General features: G+C 34.6%; 1 protein-coding gene across 10 annotated transcripts in view; it reads left to right on the top strand.

The window, feature by feature from the left end:
• The window catches only part of LOC132697680 (potassium voltage-gated channel protein Shaker), a 293,335-nt gene that overhangs the window by 247,535 nt on the left and 27,630 nt on the right, over nt 1-18,170 (top strand). For 8 of the 10 annotated variants that reach the window (XM_060663226.1, XM_060663224.1, XM_060663232.1 and 5 more), the window contains 4 exons: nt 6,675-6,798; nt 8,355-8,838; nt 15,727-16,152; nt 16,747-16,876. In XM_060663226.1, coding sequence (XP_060519209.1) covers nt 6,675-6,798; nt 8,355-8,838; nt 15,727-16,152; nt 16,747-16,876 — 1,164 coding nt within the window. Of the gene's footprint in view, nt 1-6,674; nt 6,799-8,354; nt 8,839-15,726; nt 16,153-16,317; nt 16,448-16,746; nt 16,884-18,170 lie in introns of all 10 variants that reach the window. The other 2 variants (XR_009618282.1, XM_060663225.1) reach the window with 2 other exon arrangements.

Raw genomic sequence — 18,170 nt, 5'->3', positions numbered from 1 at the left:
ATGTAGGCATTAATAGCAGTTTGCTGTGAATGCTTGGTTGGAAATTATCGACGATCACTTAATTAGTCCACATTTTGTACCTTTAAGATTTACTGATGAGTGCTATTTTCGGTTTCTGAAAGAAGAATTACATTATTTCCTGCAAAGTGTACCCCCGTTATCCAGAGGAGACATGCATGATGGTGCCCCAGCACATGACAACTTAAATTAATCACAAGAGCACACTGCAAGGATCTTCTCTGTCGCCAACGCTATTTGATGTGTTTGTGGATAGCTTCCGAGATCTCTAACAGACAGTAGAACTTCTAGTGTCCTTCTCTGAGGATTCCAATGTAGTGATATCGATATAAGCTATTAAGACAAAGGGAGATTCAGCCATAAAAATAATGTCAAATTGGTGTCTAGCTAGAGATATCATATCAAATACCAATAAATTGTGCAATAAAATTTCTTGGATTATTTATTGACCAAAAACTCACTTGGGCTCCTCGTGTTAATTATCTGGCAGGCAAATTAAGCTCACATTTATTTAAAAATATAAGAGACTATAGATATTTTGATATTAATATATTTTGGTCTTATGCAATCTACTGTTTCTTACAGGGTAGTATTTTGGGAATCTGAAGAGATTCTGGAAAAATATGTATTCCACACAAAAAAGCTATAAAATCGATGGCCGGCAAAGACAGCTCAGACTCTTGTAGACAATATTTCAAAAATAAAATATAATGATTTGTCCTTGTCTCTATATTTTTCTCTGATAAAGACTTATAACAAAAATATCATTAAGAGATGCGAAACGCACGAATATAACATTAGGATTAAAAATCTGTGCTACGTACCGCTGCCTAAATAAATTATTTGTAATGTTTTAAAAAAATATTAAAATCTTTTTTGCTAAATAAAAACTACTATTCGAGGAAGGAATTTTTTAAAAATGAAAATATAAAATAATGTTCGATTAGGTTTGACCGTCAATATTTCTTAATTTGTTTTGTAATTATTTGATATATCAGTCCCTGCCTAATATTTTGCGTGTGAAATTTTAGATACTAAGGTTGTCGTTCAGAGGAATTAATAAATGCTTATTTACTTACTTACCTCAATACAGGATGTCCAAGACCTAATAAATAGGATAATTGCATCTTGTAATGTCATAAGGGATATTCCAGTGTATTATGGACTCACTCATGCGTTGGATAAATGAAAGGCATTTTCAACATTTACTATAAAAATTACATTTTTGCTTTACCGTAGATGTCTTACTTATTCGTTGCGTTTTTATTTGAATTACATCGTTCATATAAAATGTTTTTTAATAAAGTATTTATTCAAAGTTTAATAAATTATTTTCAAAATGTAATCATTTAGAAAATAATTAACTAAATTGTTTTTCTAAAATATTTTTTTTCCGGCATGCAATATTTTACATTTTATGTTTGTATTTGTACCTGGAAGCTCTACGAAAAAAAAATTTTTTTTTAATTTAGTTAAGAATAATATGAGTTGTCTAATTCCAATTAAGATAAATATTCCGAAACTGTGTTTTTATAACAGTAATACTTTCGTAATATTTTATTGTTCTATCTATTTTCGTTTTTAAGATAAAAAATAAGAACATTATTTTTACGCCCATATTTGTAGCGCGGTATCTCCCTCACTTTTGACCCAACGTTTATATAGCAAACAATACTTCAACTATATAATTGTTGCATTGAGAACAACGAAGGCATTGCTTTAACCACAAGAGAATATTAGAGAAAATATTCACAAAGAAAATTTTTCGATAAAACATTTTTGGAAGAATAGGGCATGGTGTTTTAAAGTACAAAAAGAGCGATAACGTTTGAAAGATCCTCTGACAAGCAAGTATGATATAAATTATTACGTGGCATATGTATACAATTCTATTTACTGTTTAAATTTAAAAATAAATAAATAAAACTCCAAAACCGCATGATCATGGATCTCATCTACAGAGGTAAAACTTTTATATATCAGTTCTTACTTTCGATCTGCATTCTTCACAGCACCAGTTCGATTTATAAATTGAATTTCCTTCGTAATTCGTTTTTTTAGTGCTTTAGCATCGCGATTTCTATTTTGATACATTTTAGCATTCAACGTTTCCCATAGGAAATAGTCCCATTCGGCCCTATCAGCTCCGCGAATTTTTCTTCTATATGGTACAATAATTGCTCGACATTATGTTTGCACAACGTATCTTTAATTGGACATCTTCTATTTTGCAAACAAAATGTACGGATATTGACCCAATGTACATCTACCATGATTAAAAAAACATTTATTTGTTTTTCGATCTTAGGTGAATATCAATTCAGACATCTAAATATAACACTTCCAATGTAGGTGTGCTGCTGAGGGGATATTATATTATTTTAGTTTAGAACCCCTCCACCCCCCTCCTCCCTAGCGCCACGGGTGACGTCACATTCCTCGGCGTCCTGGTGCGACACGCTTTATTTCGGGCATCGCTCTTGCGCTCTCTCCCGTGACGTCAGAAGCAAATTAGGTCGGGCGCTGCAGCCATTCGGGGAGGGCGGTTGGTGGTGGGTTTTTGAGGGGGAGGGGAGAATCGGAGGGACTTATATCACTATGCCGAATATTCCGAAAATGTATAAATTGTTATCTGCATATGCGACCGAGAGGTACAGAACTAATTAATACCCAGAAAGTTCCAAAAAAGCAATTATCACGCCAATCCATAAATCGGGAGATAAAAAAAACAACCAACAATTATAGATAGACCTATAGACTAGTAACTTGTCAAAAATATTTGAAAAATGTATAAAATTACTCTTAGCTCAATATTTCGATGAGAATAATGTTATTTCAGAACACCAGTATGCCTTTAGGCTAAATTCTGGTAGGAAGGACGCTGTTGCCTGCCTAACGGACGGTCAGTAATAGGGAAAACAAGAAATGCATGAGAATTTTTCTCGACCTGAGGAAAGTATTTAACACAGTGGCTCTCCAAAACTTGCTAATAAAAATGTAAAACTGATGGAGTGAGAGGTATTGCTATTAAATCATTCCAATCTAACATATCAAATACAATACAGTGTAAAAATTAACGATGTTAAGCACCATCCCCTGGGGGTCAAATGTTCGTTAATATCTACGTTAATGACCTATTTAGTTTAATATCCGAGGAACAGGGAGACATGCTCTGTTTTGCAGATGACAGCGCCATAATCATTAGTGGAGAAAAGTGGTCTGATGTGAAAGTAAAAGCCGAAGATACTATGAAATATATAAAAAGTTGCTATGATAAAAATTAACACTGAACGTTGATAATTCAAACTTTCTTGGCTTCTCAATAACGCCACTATTACCGACGTAACTTTTCATAGCTTTGACTGTCAAAATCGCCTCCGCTGCAATTGTACTCATGAATTAAATAAAAATAATTAAATCAAATATCTCGAAGTCATTATAGATTCAAATTTAGTTAAATTATAAAATTGGTATATAAATATTATCAACTTAGACAGGTATACTGTGTGTTAGTTAATTACTATACCATTGCATGGCTTGCAGACAGTCAAATCGCAATTGAACCTTTGATTTAGATTATTAGATTTATTTAATGATGCCCAATTATTACAAATTAATCAATTGTATAAAACTGAACAGTAACATGCACATGTAAAACTCACTAAATGTGAAAAATATAATTTTTATACGCTACCAAAAATATTTAACATTTTACTCGGTGAATTTAAGAATAAACCATTTCTTAAAATAAAAAATTAACTGTAGCGGTGATTAACAAATAATAAAATGAACTTGGTTCTGTCTTAGTCTCTGCCTATTATTGTTACACGTCTTTAAAACTCATTACTTTTCTATCTCTTATAGTTAATAATCCTTAAATGTTATATTTAAAACAAAAAATAATTTTGTTCAATTGTATGGCATTGTTTTGTGTCCCTTTAGATTTACGAATTTGCAAAAATATTTTGCGCAACACGTTAAGTGCACACACAGACTGCGAAGTCCATAGTGCACGTAGTGCATTATTGTTCGCAAATTTTATGTTGAAAATAAATTAAATTATATACAACGGTATACATTTTAAAATTGACAAATGGCACGGTAGTTTTAGCCAGTGACAGAGAAGACCTTGAATGCATGATCCGCAAACTTAAAGAAACTTCGAACTAAAGAAGATGCCTCGAAATTAGTGAGCCACACTGAGCATGCCCATCTTATTTATTTAATAAAAATTGAAAAGTAGATCTTGAAGCAGATAAGATTGACATTTATGTGTTCTTACATTGCCTCTGAAGTTTTTTGTTAATTTGGATTTTAGTGTGGAGCGTTTTTCTTTTTGCAATGGTAACACGCGCGCCGCTGTATCGGAGTATGAAAGACGGTTTCTCAGAGGCAAAGAACGTTTATGAATAATTTTTATTATCAATGAAATTGCGTTAAGACCTCTAGCAGGTGCATCAAATATTGCTAAAATAATTGTAACTTTCCAAATCGTTTTTTTGAATTTTTAGAATTGACGAGGCAACATCCTCAAGAAACAACGGTTTTAACAATTCTAACGCGCATTTCTGAAGTAATGACAGTCCCATGGTTATTCGTAGGACCAACTGTGTTTGGGCAGGTATCATTGGTAATACGTTGATAGGTCCTTTTATTTTGCGGAATACATTAAATGCGTACTTAGATCAACTGGCCAAATTGTACGTACTCGCTTGGAGATTCAGCACGACAGAGCACCAGCTCACTTTTGGCGAGGTGAAAGAAACTAGTTACATGAAAATTTTGCGAACAAATGGGTCCGATCGCCTGACTTAACCCCACTAGATTATTATCTGTGGAGTAATATCTGTAATTCTATATATGCAACAAAAGTAGGTAGTTTAGAAGAGTTAATATATAAGGCAAATTGATATTCCTGGAAATAAAATTATTAACAATCTCTTTCAATATTAGAATAAGATCGCGACCACGTAATAAAAATAATGGAAATAATGGATAAATTAATTAGTGGTTTTTCATCGTTAACCATTGAATACCGAACTATAAATTAAACTTACTGGTTAATATATTATTTATTATAAAAATAGCCTGCTAAAAAAGCAGGGTAAGATAATAAGAAATAAGAGTCAGAATCATAAATACAGGCCCGGAAGGATGTCACCGGACAAAGAAAATACAGTATATAGGACACAATAACTCCATAGTTCAGAAAGACCTAGAGAAAGATTGCTATAAGCTACAGAAATAGCACTTAGACGAGCAGCAATAAATTTCCGTGCAGTTAGAGTAAGAAACGAAAACATCTGACTGGAAAATGCGGATGAACAAGGACATCCAAGAAACTCAACCTCTTGGCGTGGGAATAACAAAAGCCGTGAGTATGAGGAATTTAGAAGAGGAAGATCGAAGACAATTGCGACCAGACATCGGAAACGTCGTCGTACTTTGTAAACTTACGGATATATTTTTTCGAAATCAATATTTGTGTACTGTTTTCAAAATCGAGTACATTGGTGAATTTGAAAGGTTGTAAAGCAAGAATATAATAATTGTTTACTCGCAAAAACAAGCCTCCTTATCGTTAATGAATTGCTGAGAAATCGGTCTATAATTTACTTCTTCATGCGCATTCTTTTTCTTATGTTTTGCATTTATTAAACCATTCTTTAAAAGATGTGGAAAAGTGACCGTTGCGAAGCACAAATAAAATATCCTTAAGAATTAGCAGATTGTCATCACCAACAGATTTTTTTATTTTTTGAAGCTTTTTGTTACTTTGGACATGTTGAGTTTAGATACATGGAGTACACCGACGTATCACCTAAGAAGACTTCTGACATTGTCGCCATTTGGACATAAATTTGTAAAATATAAATTAGGATTATTTACAATAGTGAAGGAATTATTAATATCGACCAAAGAAGTTTTTTCACCCGTTATGTTACTATTACTGTTGTCCATCTAGCTTTCAAATGATTTTGAAAAATTAATTCCGTCGTTTTCTTAAAATAAAGATACTTTTTGTGCCTACAAGATATTCTGATACCACTACTTTTTAAAAACACGTATTTTGGTAAATAAGTTTTAAGCCATTTGTATCTCCGGCTAAAATGTCAGGATTGTTCTTTTTGAAAACGTCCTCTTATATATTTGTTCATTTTCCTGATCTCTGCAATTTCTTAAACCATAAATAACAAATAATTAATCATGATAATCAGAGAGCATCGAATGAAGGATCGAAAAACTGTGTAGAGGTTTCCACTTTCACGAGTGGCTTCAAAAATATATGGCGATAGGTATTTAATAAATCTGGTACTCTTTTCACGCGAGTAAACAGATATATCACAGTTCAAAAAAGTATATCATCGTTTTTAGGGGACCGACTAAAAAAAACTACAACTTGCAGGCAACTGCCAAGATACGTCGATTATTTTACTGGAATTTTGAACCTATCCGTCGTTTTTAAAATTATGGTCGTTTCAAAGTGCTGCGAATTTGTAATTAGCACAAAAACTTCACGAAGTAGACATATTCGATGGTAACGTGTATTGAAAAATATGAACAATTAGTAAACTATATTTGGTTAATATTTTATTTAAATTTTATTGTATTGTTGTACGTGCAACCCTATAATGTCTTCTTCTTCTTTTTTATAGGTCGCTGCCCAAACTCAGCAGTCAGGAAGAGGACGGGCACACCCCCCACTCCCAGTTCACCGGAGTCGCCCACTTCGAGCCCATCCCGCACGATCACGATTTTTGTGAACGCGTCGTCATCAACGTAAGTAGATCATGTATCATGAATTAAAAACAAAATGAACAGGGTGTTTGATTTCTTCCTTCTGTGGCATACGTATTTATCCATCAGCGCTTTGTTGGCTGACTTACTTGAAATGATTTTTTCTTCTCTTTAATTTCTTTTCTTTTACTGTTAAATTCATATTCTCTTCTATTTCTATTTTAACTGTTGTACTGTTTTTCGTTTTCTTTTGTTATGTGCCAATTGTAGCAAAGGTAATGAGGAAACTTTCTGTTGGATTTTTAAAGGTTTGATAAAATTTGTTTGTGAAACTTGGTTAACAACTAATATTTCTAATGAATTTGTTAAAGTTATAGGCTATAATTTCGTGAGAATAGATCGTTTTGGTTAAGAAGAAAGTGTAGGTATATACGTGAAAAATAATTTTAAAGTTTCATATTGAGTTTTCCGAGCTACACGCTGATTTCGAGTGAAAGTGGATAAATATTACAATTTTTGATAAAATGTTTATTCTCGGGGCTCTTTACAGACCACCAAAAGGAAATTTTAACGTTTTTATAAAATGGGAAACAACAGTCTGGTTTTTTGAACTCTGAGGTAGTGTTAATATTAATTAATTAATTAACCATACCATAAATTAGGGAAAGGACACTTTTTGGTTTTGGTGATTTCTAATTTCTCCGGAAGATCAAGTTTTTTACTTCTTTTCGACCACTCATGTAAAACAATAACATTTTTATTCGACGAAAAGTTATGCCCATTTTACAAAAGATGACCAGATTTGGTCTCTGTCACGTCACTGTCCTGTACTTTTTCACTAACAGTGAACTCTGATGGTTATCTTCCTGCGAGAAGTAAATTGCATTACAATTCACATAGTTCAAGGAATAACCTCCTGATCTAGAAAAATAGTCATAAGGATCCTTAATTTTGATTATAAATTGTTTTGATGTACTGTTTGTTTCAAACGCCATAGATTGAGCTAGTTGCAACGAAATATTACCGAAATAGGTCAAGAATTGGAGCATGTTCTGGAGGTTTTGAATTTTTCCATCTGGTGTAATAACTGATATTTATTGGCAAATTGTAAATTAATTTGTTGATTGAACAAACTGGATAACCATCATTGAATGCAATGCAAGCTGACATTAATTTTTAATAATATAAACTCCAGTGTAACCCTGGTGCGTGATTTTTTATATATTTTATACTTAATACCAATATATCTAATTTTTTCAAGCTTTTTATTGTTTTTTATTATTTTTATCATTTTATAAATAATAATTTTTGAGAAATCGACTTCGGAGTTTAATTGCTTAATAGTTTGATGAAACCAGGTCTCTTTGAGAATAGGCGATTTGTTTTATTTTATTGTTCCAGACTGTTACCAACGAATTTTAATTGAAGAATTTCCTGTATTTTTTTCTGATAGAGTTACTTGTTAGGCGCATTGTCAGCAGTAGTAGTTAAAGTTTAAGTGTAATTTTAAGATAATCGCAACTTGTTATTGGGTCTTGACCTGTAAGTTGAATTAATAATAATAAATAAATTAAAATAACGGTTGTCTGTTGTTGCAGGTGAGTGGGTTGCGATTCGAAACGCAGCTGCGCACACTGAACCAATTCCCCGACACTCTGTTAGGCGATCCCGCGCGACGTATACGGTATTTCGATCCGCTGCGCAATGAGTACTTTTTCGATCGCAACCGGCCATCCTTCGACGCCATCCTCTATTATTACCAGAGCGGCGGCCGACTGCGCAGGCCCGTCAACGTGCCGCTGGACGTCTTCTCGGAGGAGATCAAGTTCTACGAGCTCGGCGAGCTCGCGATCAATAAGTTTCGCGAGGACGAAGGTTTTATCAAGGAAGAAGAGAAACCGTTACCGAGCCACGAGTTCCAGCGGAACGTGTGGCTGTTGTTCGAGTACCCCGAATCGTCGCAGGCGGCGCGGGTGGTCGCAATCATTTCCGTCTTCGTCATTCTGCTGTCCATCGTCATTTTCTGTCTCGAAACGTTGCCGGAGTTCAAGCACTACAAGGTGTTCAATACTACTACTAACGGTAATCACCTATATGATATATATACTAGACGTAGGACGTAAGAACGACCTGGAATTAGGATGGAACATGTCACGAATTCTTAACGTTTTTTAACTTTCGGATCTGTGTAATATGTCCAACATCTTAAAGTCAGAAAAGACACCATCGCGGCTAACTGAAACGGGTCTACCTACAGTTTATGAAAAACAAAATCGATATTGTTATGGAACTTGCCATAATGGCCATAACATTTTCGCTCTTGCAATGTTGCCGATTCTACCCGAACTCAGTGGAAAAATTTAAATTACTAGTGGAACATGTAGTTGTTAATTGCGAATTCGACATAAAAATTTAGTAATTGTTATCTGCCATCTTGTTGGCAAAAAAAATTAAAGATTTTTTTTAAACCTCGCTTCGATAAAATGTGATATTTTGACGGAAAAAAGAACTATTCAATTAACACTTTCACAGGTGATTATTGATTATACTAGAAAGCATCTGCAATAATTTAGTGTACTGTTTTTAAATCAGTCAGGTTGTAGACACGGGTCTGTTTGCGCGACCGCATTACTAAATGTCACAGATGACATATTTAGAGCAGCTGATAAAGGTCAAGTGACGGCCCTAATGCTCCCTGATTATTCTAAAACCTTCGACAGATTAAACCACGAGTTGTTACTTGCAACTTTACATTTCATTGGTTAGTTTGTAAACAGTATTGTAAACATTATTTAAGATACTTTTCACATAAAAAATCAAGATGAAGAATTAAAATGCTCCTATACTGGTAGAAATTTGGGACTAAATTTCAATACCAATCTTCGTTTTAAACCTCAGGCTAATAAAATGATACGCACTGCAGATGGCAATCTAAAAATGTTATATTCAAACGGAAATGACATTTGTTGTCAAAGTCATTAAAAACAAGGTCGACTGATTCGTTGGTTTTGAGTCACTTTAATTATTATGGCCCATGTTTAAATTTGCGTGACAACAGAATACAAAGGGTTCGAAAGTATGTTTGCATTTCATTTATGGTATACCTACTAAGAATCCAGTTTCATATAAACTTAAAGTGGTTAACAATGGAAATTACATTCAGTAACTATGTTATATAATATAATATTGACTTGACTTTCGTACTGACGTGCATAGACTAAACTTGGGATTTCATAGCTTTCAACGTCTATAAGCCGTACAATGGAGTTTCGGAAAAATGAAAATATTTACGCGTAAACTTATTTAAATGTCTCTATGTAATGTCTCGAGAACGATTGTGTGTAGCAGGTATAACTGCGCAGAGCAGGATTTATTGTTTGTTTTTTTTTCTTGTATAATATTTTTATTTCCCACTGTAGAAAACTTTTTCATCCATTGCTTCTTAGGGATCGAACATAATATGCAAGTATCGATTTGAATATTAATTTCAGTGTCTAGGGGTTGAACTTGAACTTCTTGTAATTGTTATCAACTGCTTCTTTGCAACCATAAGGCTAGGAACATTTTGTGTTACTTTCTGTATTATTTTGTTGCAAAATAAATATTATTATTATTATTATTATTATTATTATTATTATTATTATTTTATATAGAGTACGCCGAAAAAGTGATAGAAATATAGTATTAATAAAAAATCAAATAATCCATATTCTTGTGCTGCAATTCTAAGCTGTGCGTAATACATGAGGAGCACAGCAGAGTTGGTAATAGAACTTGAGATTGTTCAATGAACAGTATCCTATAAATGGTATTAAATACAGAAGGTTCATGCAATTTTTTTTGTTAAATGAAAGCATTAAAGCCCTGTACAGCGGAAAAATATTTATTAGGTATTTCGAGAAATTCCGTTGGCAAGATTTTGAAACAATGCGGAATGCACCCCTGTAAATTTTATACCGCCTCCGCTCTCCATCAAGAAGATTTTGCTCAACGTACACAATTTTGTGAGATATTCCTAATTCATGTCCAAAAGGACCCAGATTTCTTGCGAAAAATAATTTGGAATTTTGAGCCCAAATTTACAAGGGAAGATATTTTTTGTAGACACGATCGATATCTTTGGGCATCAGAAAATCAGCATTCAACCGGAGAAAGAAATTTTCAAAACACATTTAACGTAAACGTCGTTGTTTAATAATCAATAATCGTGTTCAATATCATATCTATCAAGGAAATCTTAATTCACAGGAGTATCGAAACATTTTGTCGTACTTTGGTAGCAGATTTTGGGTTACTTCTAGCTATTTGAGATAATTCTTACCACCTCGATAGAGACCCACCTCACTGCACTCATGAAATTGATTAGCAACTTTATGAAATGTTCGAGGACTGGTGGATTAGGCAAGTAGGACCATGGAGTTGGTCCCCAAAGCCCCCAAACCTCACACTGTCGGACTTCTATGTCTGGAAGACAGCGAAAGGGAGGATATATTCAACTTGCATAAATAATGTTGACGAAATTATATTTCGAATACACAGAACTTTCGACTCGTTCAATTCATTTGAAATGCCTAGTGCAAAATGAGAGACATATTGAAAATTTACATTAATTCTTATTTTCAATACGGTGTTTGCTTCACACTTTTGTTACTAAGAAATACACATCAAGGACATTCATTTGCTTCACGTTGGCAAAAAAATGTAAGAGGTGGGTATAGGAACACGTATAATCATTTTGTAGATAATTTGTTGACTTAGTCAATGGAAAATGTCATTTTATTATTAATATTTTTTTCAAAATACAGTTTTTCGGCGCCCCTGTATAAAATATTGTCAATATGCACAGTTTTTAAGTGCATTCCTTGGCTATCGCCTGTGAAAATGTTAATTGAATAATTCTTAATAATAACATCACACTTTATCACAACGGGAGTTTTAAAACAAAATCTTTTTTACGAACAAGATGGCAGATAAGTGTAGGGACAGTTAGTGGAAGTTGTTTAAATTTTTATGTCGAATTCGAATTTCTATTTACTGCAAAAAATGCGCAAGAAAAAATTATGATGGACCTGTACCCGGTATTAGGAAATTCCGGTGGAATTACGTTACATTTCCTATTTTGAGATATTTTCATTTCCACTGGGGTTTCGATTGAATATTTTTGAAAGAATAAACATTAGAAATTCATTTTTTAAAAGATAAAAATATTTTCTAAATTTGCATTCAATTTTAGGAGTACATTTTGTCTCCTCCTTTATTTTTCGTACAACTGGCCGATGTAGGGTAAAAAGATTTTTTTTACTCACTACGCGAAAATATGCTATTTTTCACAGATCAAGCGTGCATAAGATGTCCGCTTCGCAGCTCCTTCTCGCTGACTTCTTCAGCCATTTGCGGTATTGTAGTTTAGTGTTTGAGAGCGATCGGATGTTTTCGGTACATTTTAGCCATTTTATTACGTTTGCCATTTCTCACGGTCACTTCACACATCACTCGGTGAATATCCAATACGCACACGCAAGGTGTCACTTTAAAACGTCAACTTCATTAAACACTGTCGTAAGCCAACCAAGCGGCTACTACTATGTCGCAAGTCGCGAGTTCGATTGCGATTCAAGTAGTAATATTTTTCTATTTTTCTTTAAAATACCTGAATTGATTCCCACTTTTAAAGGTCGCTTTTTTGCCCAATATATTCAATCAATACGACTATGGTGAAATTTGTTTAAATTCGTCGGAATTCCAAAGAATTTTAGTGCATGTTCAAACACTAAAACACAAACCACATAAAAATAATCTAAACAATCCAAACAGTCATTGCTAAGAATTTTAAGATTTTTTACAGACCAACGGCGTAGTCGGTCTTTTCAGCTTCCACCACTTTTGAGATCAAATTGATTTTTGATAAAAAATAGTAAAACCACGATCGAACCAGCGACCTACCCTACCGCATGGTCTGTAACTATTAAGTCATATTGCCTTATTTATGCATGTGGTTTATTATTTTCATTCTGTAATTGGGACTTGGATTATTTGGTGTTTCACAATTTTATTATTGTAATTATTATTAAAACGAGTCTAGATAGATATATAAATACTATTTTTTATAGTTGAATAGCTTATTTCAAACACCATAAAAAACAAAAAGTATAATTTTTGCGAAACGTTAAAAACAAATCAATTGAAAATTGAAGGTTTTCTTGGTGTAAATAAATATATGGTATATTTATTTATAAAAATATATATAAATATAAAAAATAAAAATAAAATAAATAAATAAATAAAAATAAATAAAACAAAAATAAATTTATAGTATATTTATTTATATGTGGTTGTTAAAATAAGCGATTCAGTTATTCTACACTATTTAGTTAACTTAAAAAGACCGTATACAGAGTGGTACCTACTGAATGCACCAAAACGCAATCTTAGATTAAACTCGTGAAACATATGTTTGGATGTTTTTCAAGATGGTGAATAAGATAACATTCTAGATTTGCACATAATATGTAGACGACTTTAGTTATACTCTATAATCTCGCCATTTCATGCCATAAGTCTCTCATTCCTCCCGCCCTGTGCCTTTTTTAAGATTGTGATAGAGTAATGGTTTCTAGGTAAAAAGGGTATACATTTATTTCTATAAAACATACCGTTTTTGCGATATTTCTATTTTAATACATAGATAAAATTTACTAACTTAAATGTGGTAAACGGCATTTGTGTCACGAGTGACTTAATAAGTTTACCAAACGTGTTGCATACTATACTTTTCCTGACCTTCAGAATTGATAAATGTCAAAATCCAAGCCGAAAACATCCGATTGCTCCCAAACCAGTGCGGTAATACCCCGCAAATATCCGAGGTGACTTGGATCCGTGGGAAACGAAACTGACGTTTTAAAATGACATTTCCCGCACGCTTGATCGGTGTCCGAGTCACTTCGGATATTTCTGGGATATTATCCCAAGGGTTTGGGACCATTAGGGTGTTTTTGGAGATTTTACCGCAGTGAATGTATTCATGTTCTTTTGCAAAAATATACCCAAAAACTAACGGTCGTTGCAAAAGTATAGTATGCAACACGTTTGGTAATAGTACATTATGTAACGAGTGCGGTAAACGGCATTTGACTCACGAGTTTATTTGGCATGAGCGGAGCAAGTGTTTAATAAACGAGTGACTTATAAAGTTTACCGAACGTGTTGCATAGTATACTTTTTTTACGACCTTTAGTTTTTGGGTAAATTTTCGCAAAACAACACGAATACATTCACTTACATGACCGTCACAATTGACAAACGTCAAAATTCAAGGCGTGGGAAATATCTCCGAAAACATCCGATTGTTCCCAAACCCGAGCGATAAAATCCCGGAAATGTCCGAAGTGGCTCGGATCCGTGGGAAACGAAACTGATGTGGTAAAGTGACGCTTCCCGCACGCTGGATCGGTGTGTAATTAGGCATTTTACAGACGGGAGTAGTGGCATTAGCGGAGCGCAGGAGAGCGGGTGTTTAATAGACGGGTTTTTCTACTCCCTCGCTCCGCTCGTGTCAAATAAACTCGTGAGTCAAATGCCCTTTACCGCACTGGTTGCATAACATACTATTATTTAAATTAATGAATGTGAATGCTAATGTCATTTGGGTATCCATGGGTATTTTATTCTTATGAAGTGTTTTAGTTTCAGCTATTTACTTGAACTAAAATATAGCAATGCGAATATCTAAAAAACAGCGCGTTTTTTCGTAAAAAGAATAACTTTTTTGCTTACAATAACCTTCAAACATAAGTAACGGAGCGGTACTAACAAAAAAGAATGAAATAGCAAGCAGTTTTTGAAATATCGACATGAAAACTTGGAATTCGGGGTTTTTTCGAGGTGATGAACACCAATACATTCTATTTTTCAGATAATATGTAAAGGGTGCTAGTTACAGCCTATAATCTCACTATTTCATGCAATTAATTTTTTGTTTATACCCCTTTCTTACCTTTTTTATTTTTAAAAAATTATGGTAGAGTTATCATTTCCGAGCAGTATTATTCTATGTTTCTTTCGAGAAAACATAACGTTGGACTTGAAATCGCTTTACCAAAAAAGTCTATTAAGATTAAGTAGGCTAGAAATTAACATATTCATATTGACGTTATCGTTGATATTCATTAACCGTAATAAAAGATCTTTTTCCGTTATTTTAAGAGGGAAGAAAAAAATAATTTAAATTGGTTAAGATGCCATAGCCACAATGAATGATAAATAATGAAAATATGCGATAGTAAAATGTCGCTCATTGTTGCACTCCGTATATGTCCAAATTAAATTGTGAAAATACCGCTTTGGATTGCTTTTTAGCGCATTCATTAAGGAATACACTGTATATTAATATATAAATTTCACCATTTATTCACTATTGTGTAATTGTACCAACTCATTTTGAATTTTAAATACACATCTACCATATTTTTATGGGTTTAAATACTTTAAACTTAAAAAATATACTATGTAACTACTTTAAATACTTAAAAAAAAAGAATTTCGTGGAATTCCAGAATTACCTGCAATGCCGTCGGATTCCAGCGAAATTCCGTGAAATTTCGAGGAATTATACGTAAAAAAGGAATTACGGTGAACGCTCTTAGCTCTGTGGTTTACCCCTCGGCGTTACCAGATTTTGAAATGAATTTTGTTCGGCACTTATCCGTTCAGTGTATTTATTATTCTATTAAACCACTTTTAGTAACGCCGCTGTCACATTACTATCATTCTCCAAAGTTGTCTTGTTATTGTATGCAAATTAATCTGATTTTCGTTTCGGATTTAAAAACTGAAATACGGAATTTATCACAACGCATAACCTTAAAGTTGTCGACGCTGTTTAATGATACCTATCACTGCAATTTTTGTTACTCTCTCGCATTAGGAAACTAGGTATAGACGACTTTTCTGATAGCCGTTTCGTTCCAGGTACCAAGATCGAGGAAGACGAAGTGCCGGACATCACCGATCCGTTCTTCCTCATCGAAACGATCTGTATCGTGTGGTTCACGTTCGAGCTGTCCGTGCGCTTCCTGGCCTGTCCGAACAAATTGCACTTTTTTCGCGACGTAATGAACTTCATCGATATCATCGCGATCATCCCCTACTTCATAACGCTGGCGACGGTCGTGGCCGAGGAGGAGGACACGCTAAACTTGCCGCGTGCCCCCGTCTCGCCCCAGGACAAGAGCACTAACCAGGCCATGTCGTTGGCCATCCTCAGGGTTATCCGGCTGGTGCGCGTCTTCCGAATATTCAAGCTCAGCCGGCACAGTAAAGGCTTGCAGATCTTAGGCCGCACGCTCAAGGCCAGCATGCGCGAGCTCGGCTTGCTCATATTCTTCCTCTTCATAGGTGAGTCTTTGGCACCCAACCTCCACACCCGCCCTTTTTTCAGGCCCGAATCTCGCCCTGTGGTTGAGCGTTTCAAAAAACCAAAAAAAATACAAACAAAAAAACCGACCGATTTTTTTCAAAAATCCGACCTACCTGGCGTCGCGGCGCCCGCGTCTGTTGCAGGGGTGGTCCTCTTCTCGAGCATCGTGTACTTCGCGGAAGCGGGGGCGGAGCAGTCGTTCTTCAAATCGATACCGGACGCGTTTTGGTGGGCCGTCGTCACCATGACCACCGTCGGCTACGGCGACATGAGGTACTACGCGCTACGAGCGACGCAGCCCTCAGACAAATTAACTAAGGACCTCTTTGAACCGTCTCCCTTTCTCTTTCTGTCTCTCTCTCTCTCTAGGCTTTAGATGGTGGCTTTATTATTGCGTTGATTATTGTACCGAACTGTGCCTTAGTCGTTGGCGTTGCGAATGACGGTACCGAGATACAACTACAACCCGTTCCGCTTGTCGAGCTATTAAGCTAGCGCGACCGACACACCTTAATAATATTTGATTTGTCTGAGGCCTGCTAACACGTGTCCCTCTCTACCCCTCGTTGCAGGTGTCGTGCTGTTCTCCTCGGCGGTGTACTTCGCTGAGGCCGGCTCTGAGAATTCGTTCTTCAAAAGCATCCCGGACGCGTTCTGGTGGGCAGTCGTCACCATGACTACCGTGGGATACGGCGACATGACGTATGATGTACACACCTAATTCAGATTTAGTTGCAACAAACACAGTAGATCTCTATCTCTCTTATGTCCGCACCAACGAGCCACCATCGATCAGTGAATTTTTCAATTGTAACGGGTCGAAGTCGTTCGAATATTGGCGTTCCGTTTGCAATTGCAATTGTTCACGATGGGCGGGTTACTTTAAAAAACGAGGAAGTGGTTGCGGTCGACAGGAGATTAAAACCGAATGCCAAATCAACAACCAAAATTGGTACACCTGATTTTACAGATTTCAGGAATTTCACGTAAATTTCACCGATTTTAAAAAAAATGGTTTTTTTCTTAAGATTTTTTTTTTCATTTAAAAGGGCGTGTTTAACACATTTACCATTTCGATAACAATTCTGAATTTTCTATCGATAAAAAAATTACAATTAAAGCCAAACATTGAAAAAAAGCATGACCTTATCTTATAACTTTTAACCTTAAAGATGCCATGTAAGTTTGTTGAATTTAACAAACGAATGGAGGATAATATCATGAAAAAAATTACCCTCCGTGAATAATTAGTTTAGTGAACACCCCAAAAAATGCTACTAAAACTTATTCAATATTAAATTATTTATTATTTTTGAGAAATAATCTATGATTTCACCAAGATTTCACAGAGAAATAAAATTTCGAATATGCCACAGATTTCACGTAGTTGATATACCAGATTTCCGTGATTTACTCCTTAACTAACACTTTGAGGAATATTTTATTACGAGCCCAGACTACGTTGAAACAATTGGTTACTTTGCAAGTAAAATGCCAGATTACCGAAATTCTTTTTTTTTCATTTTTTTATTGTTACCAACATTTAATATATGCAATTACGATTTAATTATATATTTTATAATGATTACTATTTAGTTAATTGTTTGATAATCGAAAATCCTAGTTTTCTTAAAATATCATATCAAAACCTTATCTGCTTTCAAAATTCTTCGTAAATCTAGTTGTGCTTGATTTCGAGAAAAAAAATTATATCTGTACAGAAATATAACAAATCAATAAGACTCTTTTGCCCCCACATCTTTAAATTCCATCTTGTCGGCGTCCGAGTTTGATCCCCTGCCGTGATTGATGGCAAAGCTGAAAATCTACATTTATCTTCCACCCAGAATCAGATTCAAAACTTTCAACTAACCTCAACACAAATGAAACCATCACACTCTTTCCACTGAACACCGCAGTAAATGTATCATCGTAGAGTTCTCCAAACTATATACCTCTTTTACGACATAATGCGGTATTTAACTTCGGTAAATGT

This window comes from Cylas formicarius, unplaced genomic scaffold, assembly GCF_029955315.1.
Source record: "Cylas formicarius isolate icCylForm1 unplaced genomic scaffold, icCylForm1.1 PGA_scaffold_2__14_contigs__length_35257938, whole genome shotgun sequence".
NCBI classification, from domain to species: Eukaryota; Metazoa; Arthropoda; class Insecta; order Coleoptera; family Brentidae; genus Cylas; species Cylas formicarius.
Note: the sequence above shows the minus strand (reverse complement) of the source record. Positions and strands in the feature narration are given on the sequence as shown.